General features: G+C 44.7%; 2 protein-coding genes across 4 annotated transcripts in view; one reads left to right on the top strand and one right to left on the bottom strand.

Annotated features, from left to right (window-relative positions):
• Fitm (acyl-coenzyme A diphosphatase Fitm) lies at positions 1–1,927 on the bottom strand. Its single transcript, XM_075674323.1, has one exon. The coding sequence runs from the start codon at positions 1,898–1,900 to the stop codon at positions 926–928; it is 975 nt and encodes a 324-aa protein (XP_075530438.1). The 5' UTR covers positions 1,901–1,927; the 3' UTR covers positions 1–925.
• Positions 1,928–2,364: 437 nt separating this feature from the next.
• LOC142563705 (uncharacterized) overlaps positions 2,365–13,917 on the top strand; it is a 77,788-nt gene continuing 66,235 nt past the window's right edge. Inside the window, exons 1-6 of one of the 3 annotated variants that reach the window (XR_012824394.1) lie at positions 2,365–2,650; positions 2,781–2,954; positions 6,111–6,218; positions 8,526–8,594; positions 13,625–13,737; positions 13,806–13,916. Coding sequence is in view for 2 of the 3 variants with exons in the window: in XM_075674304.1 (XP_075530419.1) it covers positions 2,618–2,650; positions 2,781–2,954; positions 6,111–6,218; positions 8,526–8,594; positions 13,625–13,678 (438 nt within the window). In the remaining variant the exon portion in view is untranslated. Of the gene's footprint in view, positions 2,651–2,780; positions 2,955–6,110; positions 6,219–8,525; positions 8,595–13,624; positions 13,754–13,805; position 13,917 lie in introns of those variants that run through there. The other 2 variants (XM_075674304.1, XM_075674313.1) reach the window with 2 other exon arrangements.

Genomic DNA, 13,917 nt, shown 5'->3' with positions numbered 1-13,917 from the left:
TGACACCACAGACTTTAGTTTTTAATGGATGTGCATTTTTTTTTTAAATTACATGTCAAACTTCTCTACCTCCAAATGAAATGCAATTTATGTAAAAACAAATGCTCAATTACTAATGCTCGCTCTGAGTTATGAGAAAGCTGCATACATTTTTTATACTAAGCACAAGTTTGCAAAGACAGCATTAAATTATGATCTAGTAATGACACCACTGCTCCAAGTACAACGTAGTTAACATGACAGCATTAAATTCAGTTCAGAGAAACAGGACTTCCAGATAAAATACGCTGTTCTATACATTTTTATCAGTGCCTATTCTCATAGCAGCGAGAATTTGTGCCCAGAATTTTTTAAGGCAGCAGATAAGTGCCCTGGGTGATGGAAGCAGAATTCTCCAAGGCAAGGCACTATGGCCAAGGATTTGCCAATGAATGAAAAGAAGCACACACATCTTCTGTAAACTTCAGCTGTTAAAGCACCAACTTCTGTCATTGTTAAACTACAGCGCACACAAAAAATACATGGGCAAGTTAACAAACAGGTACTGTAATGGGCGCCTGTTTGCTAACAAGTGTGTATACAAACAGCATATTCTTTTTAAAACATCAAAAGAAAGTTCAACAACATTGGGAAAGTTGACCAGCTGTTGAACTGAATTTTGTTTTGTTTTTTTCCGTTGTTGCAAGATATGCGTGCACAAATACAAGCACTTCCACGTAGCAATGCAACACGCTTCCAATTATCACAGTAACACCTACGGCTGCTTCAGGCTTCCGCGTGTTGTGCATTTCACCGTCTTTCTTGCACAAGTCTACTCGTACTTCCAGATGGTTTGATACTAAATACCCGTCACCAATGATGTCGGTTGATGGAGGCACACCTGATGTAACGAGGGTAAGTCAACGTGCAAACACTAGACAACTGCTCAGTTCCGTGACCCTTGCGTTTTCTTCCTTTGGACGTCACGATACTTGAAAAGTCCTTTTCCAGGAAGGCCCGGAGACCAAGTCATAGTGTACCAAACGCGATACAGCATGTACCACTCCACAATGCCTATTACGCCGCCAAGTATTTTCTGGGCCATGCTGTGAAAATATAGCACTGTGCACACAAGCATCAAATCCCAGAGAAGCGAAAGGTATGTCAAAGCCACGAACAGCAGGCGCACAAATGGCGTCAGCCGTGGGTACGCGTCATGCAGCAGGCGCAGCTGCTCGGCTGGTAGCTCCTTCAGAGGGCTGTCATCATCGTACTTCTCATTTCTAAGCAAGTCTCCAATCCTCTCCCAGCCACAGAAACTTCGTGCTTCTTCGGCAATCATTAGGTTGCAGAAAATGAGCAGAAACGCATGGCCCGAAATGTCAAATCCAAACCAACGCTGACCAGCCCTAAAGCATGCTTCCCTCGTTCCGTGTTTGTCAACAGTACACCGGCCCGTGTACGTTTCAAACACTACAAAAAAATTCGTCGTCAAGAACCACGCAGCCGTGCCGACGGCGAGACGACTCAAATGCCGCCTGACAAGTGCGCGATCACCGCAACAGTATACCCAACTTGAGACGGCTACGAACAGTCCCACCGTGATGAGTGTCCATCCCCAGGCGACCTTGACGAAATACGTATTAAACACGTTGTCCTTGCGCGACAGGTAAGTACGCGGAATGGGGAAGAAGTCGCACATCACGGACCCGATCAGCAATACACCAAGGTACAGGGGCACTTTAACACGCGGTTCAACCACCACCACACGACGACACAGGTGCAGTCCTACCATTACAAGAACCTGTGGGACAGACATAGGTTCTCCAAGAGGTTTCCGACCTGTAGATGTCTGTTTCGCAGTAGCAGCATCCCATTTCATAGCACCCGACACCTTGTTGCGCCTTTGATTGCCTGCCATTTTGCACGTTGGTTTGGATTGGCTCTGCCAGTGATCTATGAGGGATCTAAATGTCTGGATTAATCTAAATTATAGCCTCTAATCTAGGAGGCTATGTCTAAATCATACCTGTCTAAAATATGGCGGCCATGACGTACTATGACGCGCGCCATGCCATGATCAAAAGCATAGCCTTTGGGAACCGTCGCTGGGAGTGAAGGAAGCATGAATTTCGACATAAAAAATTGAATTAGACTTACAAAATTTACAATTTTGTAAAATTCTGAGCTTTTTTTGATTAAATACCTACAAAAAATTTTAGCAAAAATTTTACATAAGGAAACATAAACGTACACTCCCAGCGCACTAATTTTATGACGCCTTTTGTGATTTGTCACTCCGGAGTGCTTTTAACGCAAATTTAACGTTACTGTTAGGGTAATGTATGCAGTCTATGCGTTCTTGGATCATGGGGGAAAAACCATAGAGAAGCTGTATGAAAAGAAATTAACTTTGGCCATTGGCCCACAGAACACCTATGGTGGCCTTGACAACCAAGGGCAACCGCGTGTGACGCTAACGATGCTGGCGACTACTAACGACGATAGAGGCTAAACAGATGAACGCTGTGGTTTGTGGCTGTTAGAAGAAATCGTTTGTTTGAGTTCCGATTTTGCGCAGCAGCGTCAACTGTGTTTACTCGACTGAAGTACAAAGCAGTTTGCAGTGTTTTGTACGATGTCCGGTTCTGACGAAGCAGATGTTTATGAGGTAGTACGCTGTCAAATTCGGCGCGCCTTTATGTGCGTTCCGTTTGAATTCCCTGTTACAGTGTGCATAGCGGACAGCTGTTTTCGCCTGTTATATTGCAATGCCACTTTCTTCTATAAATCTTAAATAGGTGGAGAAGATACTAAAGCACCGGATCCGTGGCCAGGGCAAAAAGAAAATTGAAGAGTATCTTATAAGGTGGAAAAACTTCGGTCCGAGTGAAGATACTTGGGAACCTAGGAAGAACCTGTTGGATTGTGAGGAACTGTTAATAGAATATGAAAAAAGCTTGGCCAAGGCAGCGGTAAGTTTCTCTCATCTGCTAGAGCAGTATTTCTGATTTTGCCCTTATATGAAAAGTTATCACAATGGGCGTCGTAGGTGTGCAAGTTATGACCGTCCAGGGATGCATTTTTTAGAAGCGTCTCGTCCACATTAGTTACCTGACTAGCTATTCGCTGTCCCTGCTGGTTGCTGCATGTGCCATGTTATTCTGAATTTGAAATTTGGGAATGCATGAAGTGTTCTGGTTTCAGCGACGTACACGCTGCCCTTTCACATGCTTCGGAACGCGATATTTGTCCTCCTGTCCTTTTTTGTAACAGCCACATTTAGGTTGTTGTGCTGTTCCTTATGAATGAGCATTATGAACGATGTCTTGTCAAACGCCGAGTCTTTCGCCGCTTATTACGCGGTCGTATCAGCGTGCGTGGGGAATTAGAGGAGCGACCACATTGACGACTCCGTAACCAATGGTGGTGCCCTGTAGCCAGTGTTCAGTGTGCTTGAACCTGTCTCAACACCCCAGAAGCAGTCGGACAGCCATAACCATATCGCTGCATCGACACATGGCATGTTGCATGTCATCGGCAACTGAGCTGAGTTCATTTGTTGGAGTCAGTGGGCACACAGGAAGAAATATAAGAAATATGAGCATTATTATATTTCCTTGCAGACCATGAAAAGGAACTTGCACTTCGTTAACCTACAGTAACCGGACGATTCATGTTATGTAAGACGCATCTTTTTATGAATAATTACGACCTGGCACTTGCATCGTTTTGGAACAGCAAATTTTTTCAGCGTGTTTCAGTGCTCTGTTTCCTTTATGTGCATCATGCAGTGCCTGAAATCTCCATTGTATGCTTTGTACTCGCATATCGAACAAGTTACAGGAGTGACGAGGTCATTTCCCTTGTCTATTGCGGCAGAAATAGCTCACATGCAAAACTTATTGCGAGACAGCTGTCTCTGCAGATTGTGCACAGCCATTTAAATTCCTAGTAGTATCTTTGCATATCCCCGTGGTTTGATCCTATTTGTAAACATATCTTCAGAAGTCTATAATTGTGCTGGATTAAAGCCTACTAGTTATTGGCTTACTTTTGCTCAAACCTTTGTGATATGGATGCTTGACGACTTCACAAACTAAGCTTGGTGCCTATTTCTCTTTTTACAAAGTATTGATACTACCATATTTGCCTGTGATAAAAACATGTCACTTCTTATTAACAAGTTAAATACTGATCTAGAAAATGTTTTAAGTTGGTGCAATGCTAACCTATTATCTATTAATGCCACAAAAAGAAAATTTTCCTCACATCAACAACATTCGGCATCCTTCCCTTCTTTATCTTTTGGCTCACACTCTCTCTCTCCCTGTCCATGCTCATCTTTCCTTGGGATTTCTCTATACTGCAGCTTGAAATATAAAGATCACATTTCTCAAATAAAAAAGAAAATAGCATACGGTATTCGTGTTCTAATTAAAACTCGTCCCTACTTTACACATAATACATTAATCTTGCTATACCACTCATTCATTCACTCTCATATTAACTACGGCATAATATGCTGGGGTAACACTTATAACACTCACTTGGCATCCCTCCAGGTAATCCAGAACCAATCCATAAGAATTATTACAAGTAGTTCATGCTTTGCAAATGGAAAATCACTACTACATGGAAACAGCATCCTAACCATTTCAGAACTCACCAAATATATATTCTACAAATATGTGACTAAGGAACTGCCATCGATCTGCTTCTCACCTTGTGACTTGATAGCTCATACTCGCACTAGGTTTGCACTCAATAATAATTTTCCTCTCATAAAGTGCGAACTATGGTAAACAGACTGCGGAATTTTCTTCGATATCGCTTTGGAATACTCTACCACCTAAATCAAAAATGCAAAAACTTTATACCAATTTAAAAGAGAACTAAAAGCATACATAATAAATACTTACGGATATTGTCCATTATATTTCTAATTTTATTCTGTTTTTTTATATTGTTGTGCTGTAACAAGTGTTCTTATTTTATTACTCATATGCCATAAACATGTTTTGATATTACTCTTAGCTCTCATCTGTACTACTGTTGCTTTAAACATTGTATACCGTCATAAGTGCCTTTAACAGGAGGTCCCGATACAGTCTTTGACTATGGGACCTCCTTATGTATGCTACGCACATGTAATTTTTCTGTATTTTTACAAATAAATAAATTGAAAATTGAAATTAAAATTAAAAACTTACTGCATTCTGGATTGCAAGGACAGATGCAATGCATTTTTTAAAGGCATTTAATGTGTTGATTTGCTTTCAAAATGCATGTTCATTGCTGAGAACCAACCACAGCCATTCAGTAGGTAACAAAAATGTTTTTTCTGAAATCGTAAAATTAATTAAATGCGTGTTAATCTTTTCCATCTTCTCTCATAAGCTGCTTATTGCAAGTAATACATAAAATGTGGTTGTGAAAAAAACTACGAAGCAAACCCTTATTTGATGGGACAGTGTCATCATTGCAGGAACAGGTTGGGGTTTGAAGGAAACTAATGTGTTCACGAAATAAGATGTATTCAGGAAGGTTGGTAGGTAGGTGTGTTCATTCTGCAAAGAAATGCTGGCTTGACTTGTGTAATGTGCCCAGTATTGTACCCCATGCTGACAGACACAGGCAGTCTAAGTGGCAGAAGGCTAGTTTGTGTTGTCACATTGCCATCTTCGCAGAGAAATTTCCTGTGTACATACACTGTGTTCCTCATTGCTCCATTCACCAAACATGGTAGGTGTTGCAGGCAGTGTGGAAAGGTGCTCAGGCAAGTGCTTCTTTATTCTAGTTTTGTGTGTTTTATGCCGACAGCCGCATAAGAAAAAGTATTGGCAAGGTTTTCACAGACTACCAAGACTTGGCACATCATGGCCATAAAGACCTAGAATAGTGCAATCACTGCTGCATCATCCATGTAGCTTCAGTGGTGAGCGCACCACACTCTGCCAGAAGTAGGCATGCCAACAAGGGATGTGACTAGTTTTATGCACATGGTGACACAGTTAAAACAGGCCAGGGCTTCATGTAATAGCACAGCCAATGATGTCAAAAGGCAGTTTCATTTCTTTTTGAAATGATATTGCTGGTGTTCTGCAACATAATTTGTACCTTATTTGCAGAACCTGCCGAAGAATGAAGGGACTGAAGGGACAGAACTGATGCCTACACCACCACCACAAAAGTCGCCAAGACACTTTGACAGTGTTTTGGAAGTGTCCGCTAGCAAGGTATTGTTGCACCTCCATTTTAGCCATGAAATACATTTTGCAACTTTAAAATTTTTTGCAGCACGCTTTTAAATGACTGATGGAATTGCTGGGTTGCAGTCGCATTGATAAAACCCCATTAACTCGATGCTGTAAAAACTGCTAGAAATGTTGTGATAAGCAGAATTTCGAGATAAGTGAAATCATGAACATAGAAGCCCACTGGCCGCCCATAGACCACATGGAGCCTTTCCGAAATGCCGCCAGTAATATTCTCAGTCACTTTCGCATGCATCAGCATCAGAAAAGTCGGCGTCTACGGGCAATGGCATTACTTATACTGTGCCGCAATATTTGAAGCCAGTCATCCGAGCATAACCGGTTTCAGGCATCCAAAGAGCTTTGTATGGGTAACATCTATTGCTTCAATATTACCTTATTGTATTCTTAAAACAAGCAGTAGGTGCTTGTGATCAGGTTAATATATGTTGTCAGTTTTATGTGCCTCACTCCTAGCATAGCCTTGGAACACTAAAGTGTGACGAGCGCAAAGCTATGCTAGTGCAAACTGCTGCAGCATTGAAGCAGACTAGCAAAAGGAAGTGTGCAATGCAGTGCTTGTGGCACGCACAATATGTAGCGTCAATGCGACGACAGGCATGGCTCCGAAAGTAAAGTCATGCACATTTGACACTGCCAGCAAAGTTTTGCCCCGCTGTCCTTGCTTATTTCACGTCATTTGCTGGCTGCAGGGACTGCATTATATATTCATCAAGTGAATATGAGTGTGCCTCTGTTGAGCAGACTTTCGTAGCTGCGCTTTTTCTATATATGTATTCAAAATAGCTGGCATTTCATCTGCATGCAGACATTGCAATGGTATAGGATAGCCAAGTTAGTCATGGAAATATGTTTGATATAGCTGTAGCAAGCAACAAGCAAGCGTAACACCTGCATACTTTGTGTGAAACCTTGTAATCATAAACTTTTACTCAGTGTCTATTTGCCTTAATTGATGGCACTGCACTACCTTAGCTCTCTGGCAGCTGTAATAGATAATATAAACTTAAAGGGAGTTATAAATTCTAGGCTCATTTCTTCAACTTTTGCAGTATGTCATTTTTGAAAGGGCTGGATAGCAGTTCTCTAAGCAAAAAACTGCAATTTTAAATTTCCCAATATATAGCATGCACATGGCAAACCATGTAATGCCGGACAGTTTTTGTTTACACACATAGTTTAGCTCAGAGTCATCATAAATCAACATGTATAGTAGAGAAAGCAGAAAGCCCAGGTCATTAGCCTACAGAAATTCTCTGTCATTACCCATCCCTAATCATGTTAAGATTGAGTTGTAAATAACAGAATACTGATAAGCAGGGTCCCATTACAAATAAAGTGCAGTGCCAAAACTCTCAGTCCTTATTGAGTCACTGCAGTACTAACAAAAACTGTATTGTACTTTTTAGGATGCAGCTATTTTCTTATTTTGTTGGAGAAGTCACAAATAGCGTGTGTGCTGTCTCGCTTGCTGTCTCTACAGCTATTAAGCAAGACAACCTTTCAGTGGCCACCAGGGTTGTGCCACCATCTCATTGCACACTCCCTGTATATCCAGAGTAGTTAAATTTGTCACTGAGAGGTGGCGCTGTTGTGATCCTTAGCTTAGCCAGTCCACTTGTACAATAAGTGTCAGAAGCTTGCTGCTTTTCAAGGCGAGAGCAGGAGCTCTGCATACACTCGTACGACAGAGAGCATTTGATGAAGGGGTGTGTAGTATGTTGTGCCGAGCGTGTCGGAACGCAGCAGAAACAGAGTGCATTGTGCTACAATATGATCGCATTAGCACGAACCGTCCTAGGGCATCCCTGCCAGAACACTCGGATTTGATGAAGCCTCAGGGCCTTTACAGTCGGTGACAATTGCAGTGACAAAGCGATGCCTTGAACACTGGAAAATGGGGAGACAAGACGCCAAGAACCAGCCACCAGTCAGCAGCCACCACAGGCGTATTCGTTGCTACTGTGGCAGTGCTCTCTCTCTCTCTCTCTCTCTCTCTCTCTCTCTCTCTCTCTCTCTCTCCCACACACACACACACAGTATTGGCTCCACCAGTAAAAACGCAATCAAGGTTTAATTCTCAACTGGATCATAGCCTCTTTAATTCTAGCTATTTTGAGCTTTGCCTTTCAGCGTATGTGCTCAAATGCTTTGTAGGTACTGATATTCAGGTTAAAAAGTATGTTGAATTAAATAGTGCTGGCAGCATTTTTTTAAGCCTTTTGGTAAGTGTACTGTGCAGGCTTCATTGTGTTTTATTAATTACAGACATTGGAGGCCGCTGAAATCATTACTCGGCGACGTCTGCAAATTGGCCAGTGGCAGCAAGAGAAAAATGTAAGTTTCATTTTGCAAAAAAAAAAAAAAAACAATCGAAGATGCTCATCAGTGTCAGCAGCAGCTTTCTTGTGTGACCTGTTGTATATCTCCATGCCATCCACAAAAAAGAAACCTTATGGGCACATAAGCAGACGGACGAAGTGGCAATCTTACTGCCAAACACAAGGCCAAATAATATGACATAGTACCGTATACAGTGAAACCTCGTTAAACCGTAGTTGGCCGGAGCTCGGGAAAAGTATGTACTAGACGGTAGTACTGCTTAACCGAAATAGCATGATATCGCCCACTTACGTGTCAAAAACGGAACTCGGAGAGAGTGCGATGAAAGGGGAAAAAACATGCAGTATTTATTTATTTCACGCAACAAAGGTGTTATTTTCGTTTGATGCCGTGGCGGCCTAGCAGCGACGACAGTGGCCTCTAACTTACTGAAGCTGTGAGCCAGCTTTTCAGCCAGCCCCGTCTTCTCGGCAAACACTCGCGTTGAAGATTCCTCGCTAGTGTTGCATATTCTCCGTGTGCGGATGCGGTAGCGTTTCAGAAGTCGCGGGGCACCTTTTCATTGCGTGGTGCTGCTCTAGTCGCCACGATTGCATTCGTGAGGCTGTTGTAACGCGCAGCTTCTGCCACTGTCGGGCCTGAATCGTCCATGCTGTCACTTTCCGTGTCGTCCTTATCACTGTCGCTAGGCGACACTTCGGCAACAACAAAGGCAACGATGGCGAGAAGTCGAACCTCGTAGCCGACATCTCTTTGCGGTCACAGCAGCACTGCCGAGCAACTTCTTCGCATTCGAAATGCCACACACCGTAGTCAACAGTAGACCCATGTCGCGTGCCGGCGGCGACTTTTTGCATCACATTCGATAGCACGAACGAAGTCTTAATTTTTCTTCTAAGGTAAGCATCTGGCGTCTTTTATATCCGAGTTTTGGCATGACGCAAGTTCTCGCTTTCACGACGCCACAATGCTCTCTGGCACGGCGCCGAAATGATGTTGATGTTGATGTGGCTTAACGCGGAAATGCACAGGGCGCTTGGAGGTTGTTGTGCTGATTTCTGAGACTTGCTCTTCTGCCGGGCCGCCCGATGGAGACGACGCACCGCCGTGTTTGCGTGACGAAAAGTGGAAACACTACGTGTTAACCGATACGTCCGCAATAAGCTGGTACGGTTTATGCGGATGCAAAACACACTATGTTCAATGGCCCCTGAGTCAGGGATTTGACTTTACTACTTTTAAAACGAAAACACTGTTTAAGCGGGTACGGTTTAACGAGGTTTTACTGTATACTCGTATAATGGCTGCAGGTTTTTTTTCCAAGATTTAGGGTTAAAATCAGGGGTGTGGCCATTACACGAAGAATATATTTTCGGTGGTAGTTGCCCTTACTGAACTACAGTACTCGCTTGTACTGGCTCTGACTATTCTTGGCTATTCCTGGAATAAAGGGTGACACCCCATAGACCAGCGATGGCAGCATTTCAGAGGCAGCTGCTAAATCTCGGAGGCTGTGCTTTAGCTACCTGGAGGTGCTAAAAACTCGGCACACCTGCCTTGTTTTGCCACCGATTAAAAAAATGAAGCTTCCAAATTCTTGCGCCGCATAACAGATAACACTGCCAACCTTCTAGAATGTCAAGGGTGCAGCTTATACACGGGTAATTTTTAAATATATTTTTTGGGGGATTTTTTGTCCAATTACATGAGCATATATGGTATATCTTATTGCAGTTAAAGCACACGACTTTAAACCCTGTAGCAACCCCCTTATTCATAGTATCGTCCCTGCAACTTTGTTGCAATCACCATTCATCAAGCAGCTGCGCTCAATCCAGAGATGTCTGTTCTCAATGGAGTGCTATCGATTTAATACATTAATGGCCACATACTCCCCGTGTCTCCTTGGCACATCCATTACAGGGGATTGACCAAGAATGGGTACATACCAGTGTCATATATCTGCAGTGCTGAAGTTTTTTGTTTGGGCACATACCAAGTGACCCAAGATGTCTATTAGGTCACATACCCAGTGGCCCATTTTGTCTGCTCAGTAAGACAGCAGCGAGCCCTAGAGGCCTGAGGCCCAAGTAACTCTCCTCCCATAAAGAGCCAGAAGCATAAAAACTACAATCAGTATGTGTGTGAGGGGGAAAGTTGTGCCGAGTGCCCAAGCCCGATAGATATAGCAGTGTGAATTCGTCCGAGTCAATGATGAAGGGAAGAAAGAATGGAAAATTAAGTGGCTCATTATAAGATACAGTCCCAGAATGCAATGCAAAAAAAAAAATGAGTTGACTGTGCTTGCAGCTGTTTATCGTGGCCACGATTAGATGGCACAGCGTGTACTGAAGTATCCTTCCTTCACGTAGCACAAGCAATGTGTTCAGCTGTTCTTGTTTCATTTCATGACATTCAAACAAGATGCAATGTGCTGAGTGCACAGAGCGCAAGAGAGGTGTGGGAGTCAGGAGTGTGAGCCAGTTGTGGTGTAGTGTGCATGCATCTGTCACATGGCCACTGACAGTAGTGCAGCTAGGTTGGCTTGTTGTCAGGTGGCTGGCAGTTCTGGGAATTTGTAACTTCTGAATCGGATGAGTTACTAGCAGTGTGGAGCACCAGATTTTGGCCTTATTGGCACAAAAGTGATCAGTAATCGTCAATCTGAACAAAAAATTTTGTCCTATTCATTTAACTGGAATTTTCACATAATAAGAATATTGAAATGGGTTCCTATAGGAATTTCTAGGGCCCAAACAATGAAATGTTTCTTTCCTTCGACTGCTTCCTAACATTATGTGAGGCCTCCTTACAACAAAAGACTGATGGAGGAAGCAAGCGTACTCTGAAAGCTCCCTTCACCTGTCCTCACATAAGGAACGGTTGCCGCATGCCTGGGTTCAAGAGGATCTCTTAAAAGCTATACGCTAACACAATTATTCAATAAATAGATGTTGTATAGTCGCGTAATTTTTAAATGGAAGTGCTAATATAGAGACGCGTGCACACTTTTTTCTAGTTTTGTATATTAAACGTAAAAACATACCACATTATAGCGCGAGATTCTGAGGTGGCGCCGAGTAGTGTGGACGCGCAAACCTCGGCTCCTGCTTCTTTAAATGATTTTGGTCAATTTTTTTGCCAAATCCTGGAAAGTTGTGCATCATTCGGCGCAGTATGTAGCAAGGAACCAGCCCATACCAAACTCTTGTCGATAGGTGAGCTTTTCGACAATTTGAGAGACTTTGAACTACCGACCACGGTGTTCGGCGGCTCACCCTACCGGACGCAGCCTAGCGCGGCGTCCGTGGTAAGCCACGGCCTACTCGGCGTTGTAGGGCAAAATGCCTGAAGTTGAGATGGTGGAAGGAGTCGAGATCGACCCTGATGAAGCGAATTGCCCTGGCTGGACCACGGCAGTTAGCAGAAACAAGAAGGCTCGACCGGAGACTCCGAAGTCGACGGCCAGCACGGAGACTCACAATGGCGGGAAAGGTGGCCGCCGCACTGCCATTCGACAGAGCACGGTGAAGCAGCTCGTGAATGCCTCAAGACTCCCGAAAATGCCTCAGAACCATATACGCATCATCATCAGACCAAGAGGAGGCCTCGACGTTAAGAAAGTCAGTACGATTTGACTAGCCCAAGCTTTGGCCATGGCGGCGGCCTTAGCTCCGGACGAAGTGGGTGGAGACATCATCTGCCCCAACGCTGCTCAGAACATTCTCGTCATTTCTACGCCGGCGAGGAAGAACGTGCGTGTCTATGCGTGCGTTCAGCAGATACACCTCAAGGAAGGCAAGTACAACGTGGCAGCTTATTTAGCCGCCTTGGACAACACATGCAAGGGAGTCGTTCACAGGGTTGACGCCGACTTCAGCGATGCTCAGCTGCGGACAATGATTGTCAACCAACGGAACCCGAAAGCACTCGAGGTGAGACGCATCAAGACTACTACGATGGTAGTGGTGCTCTTCGAAGGTATTAGAGTGCCGAACTACGTCATGTGTGGCGCGGGTATGCTGCCCTGCACGCTATACGGAAGACAAGTGGAAGTGTGTTACAACTGTGGTGATTTGGGACATCGAGCTGATGTGTGCCCGAACCCAAGCTGGAAGAAATGCAGGGGATGCGGTGTAGCCTCCCCTGCCGAAGATCATCAGTGCACGCCAAAGTGTTCCATCTGTGGGGGTCCTCACCTCACTGCGGACCGCAAGTGCAAGCAGCGATTCCAGCTGCCCTACATAGTACGACAAAGACGACACCGGCGCAGGCGTGCCAAGAAGTCGCAGGCGGCCCAGGAAGTTCGTTCACGTGGCTCCAGCCTGACAAGCGCGCCTGGACGTGCGCATTCGCTGACGCCAGCGGCTCATCAATGCAGCCTCTCCAGAGGGCGACCCCGGTCTTGCTTCAGGGGCCGCTCCCACTCCAGAGGACCTTCCCGCTGCAAGGGGCATTCCCAATCCCGGGCACCCATCCAGGAAGGACCCTCATGAGTGGACCGAGTCAAGCCCAAGACGGACAAGGCGCCAAAAAAGGTAACGCAGGTAACATTGCCAGAGCATAGGGAAGACCCCTGAGTAACACAGCGCTTGCAAGAAAATGCTAGCCTCAAGGCAGAAATCCAAAAGATGAAGGCCGGTTTCGAGGCCTTTCGGCAAGCAAACCTTCAACAAAGGCAAGAGTCCTCTTCGGCAAACGGAGAAGCGCAGGCGCATACTGCTAAACATAGGACCACGTCCTCACAGGAGGCAGCCAAAGAAACTGCCACGATGGAGGCAGCGATGCAACGCTTGCTGAACCGTTTACAAAAATCCGTGAATGAATTGATCAAGGGCAATCAAATGCGGCTCTTTAGTGTCTAAGTTCTAGAAAACGTGCAAACTAAGCGCGCTGAACTAGTGAGTATAAAAGTCGCTCGAGCGGCAGCTAGAGAAGCTACAGGTAGCGTCCTAGAGGCACTCTCAAGCCTAAAGAATGGCGGGCCACACAGGAAACTAGAACTGAAATTTCGTCATTTCCAGGTTATCGAGCTATCTCGGCAACCAAAGAGGGCAAACTCGGCCTGGCGGTCCTAGTTGCGAAGAAGTGCTCCTTTCAAGAGCACAAATTGCAGTTGGGCAACACGAGGGCGGAGGTAATGCTTATTGAAATAATTCCCAGCAGCTGGCTTGAAAACAGCGTTTTCATTTTAAACATTTACAGTTCCCCGAGAGACCGTCGCCAGGCATTCTTGTCGATTATAGCCAAGGCGGCGGCAAAAGCAAGGGATGCTCCACTTGTGGTAGCTGGAGACTTCAACGCGGTGGATCAGGCA

The sequence above is a fragment of the Dermacentor variabilis genome, chromosome 1, assembly GCF_050947875.1.
Source record: "Dermacentor variabilis isolate Ectoservices chromosome 1, ASM5094787v1, whole genome shotgun sequence".
NCBI classification, from domain to species: domain Eukaryota; kingdom Metazoa; phylum Arthropoda; class Arachnida; order Ixodida; family Ixodidae; genus Dermacentor; species Dermacentor variabilis.
This window is presented reverse-complemented; position numbering and strand designations above follow the sequence as displayed.

Coding starts and splice junctions, on each gene's coding strand:
- Fitm (XM_075674323.1), bottom strand. CDS start 1,900: ATGGCAGGCAATCAAAGGCGCAACAAGGTGTCGGGTGCTATGAAATGG.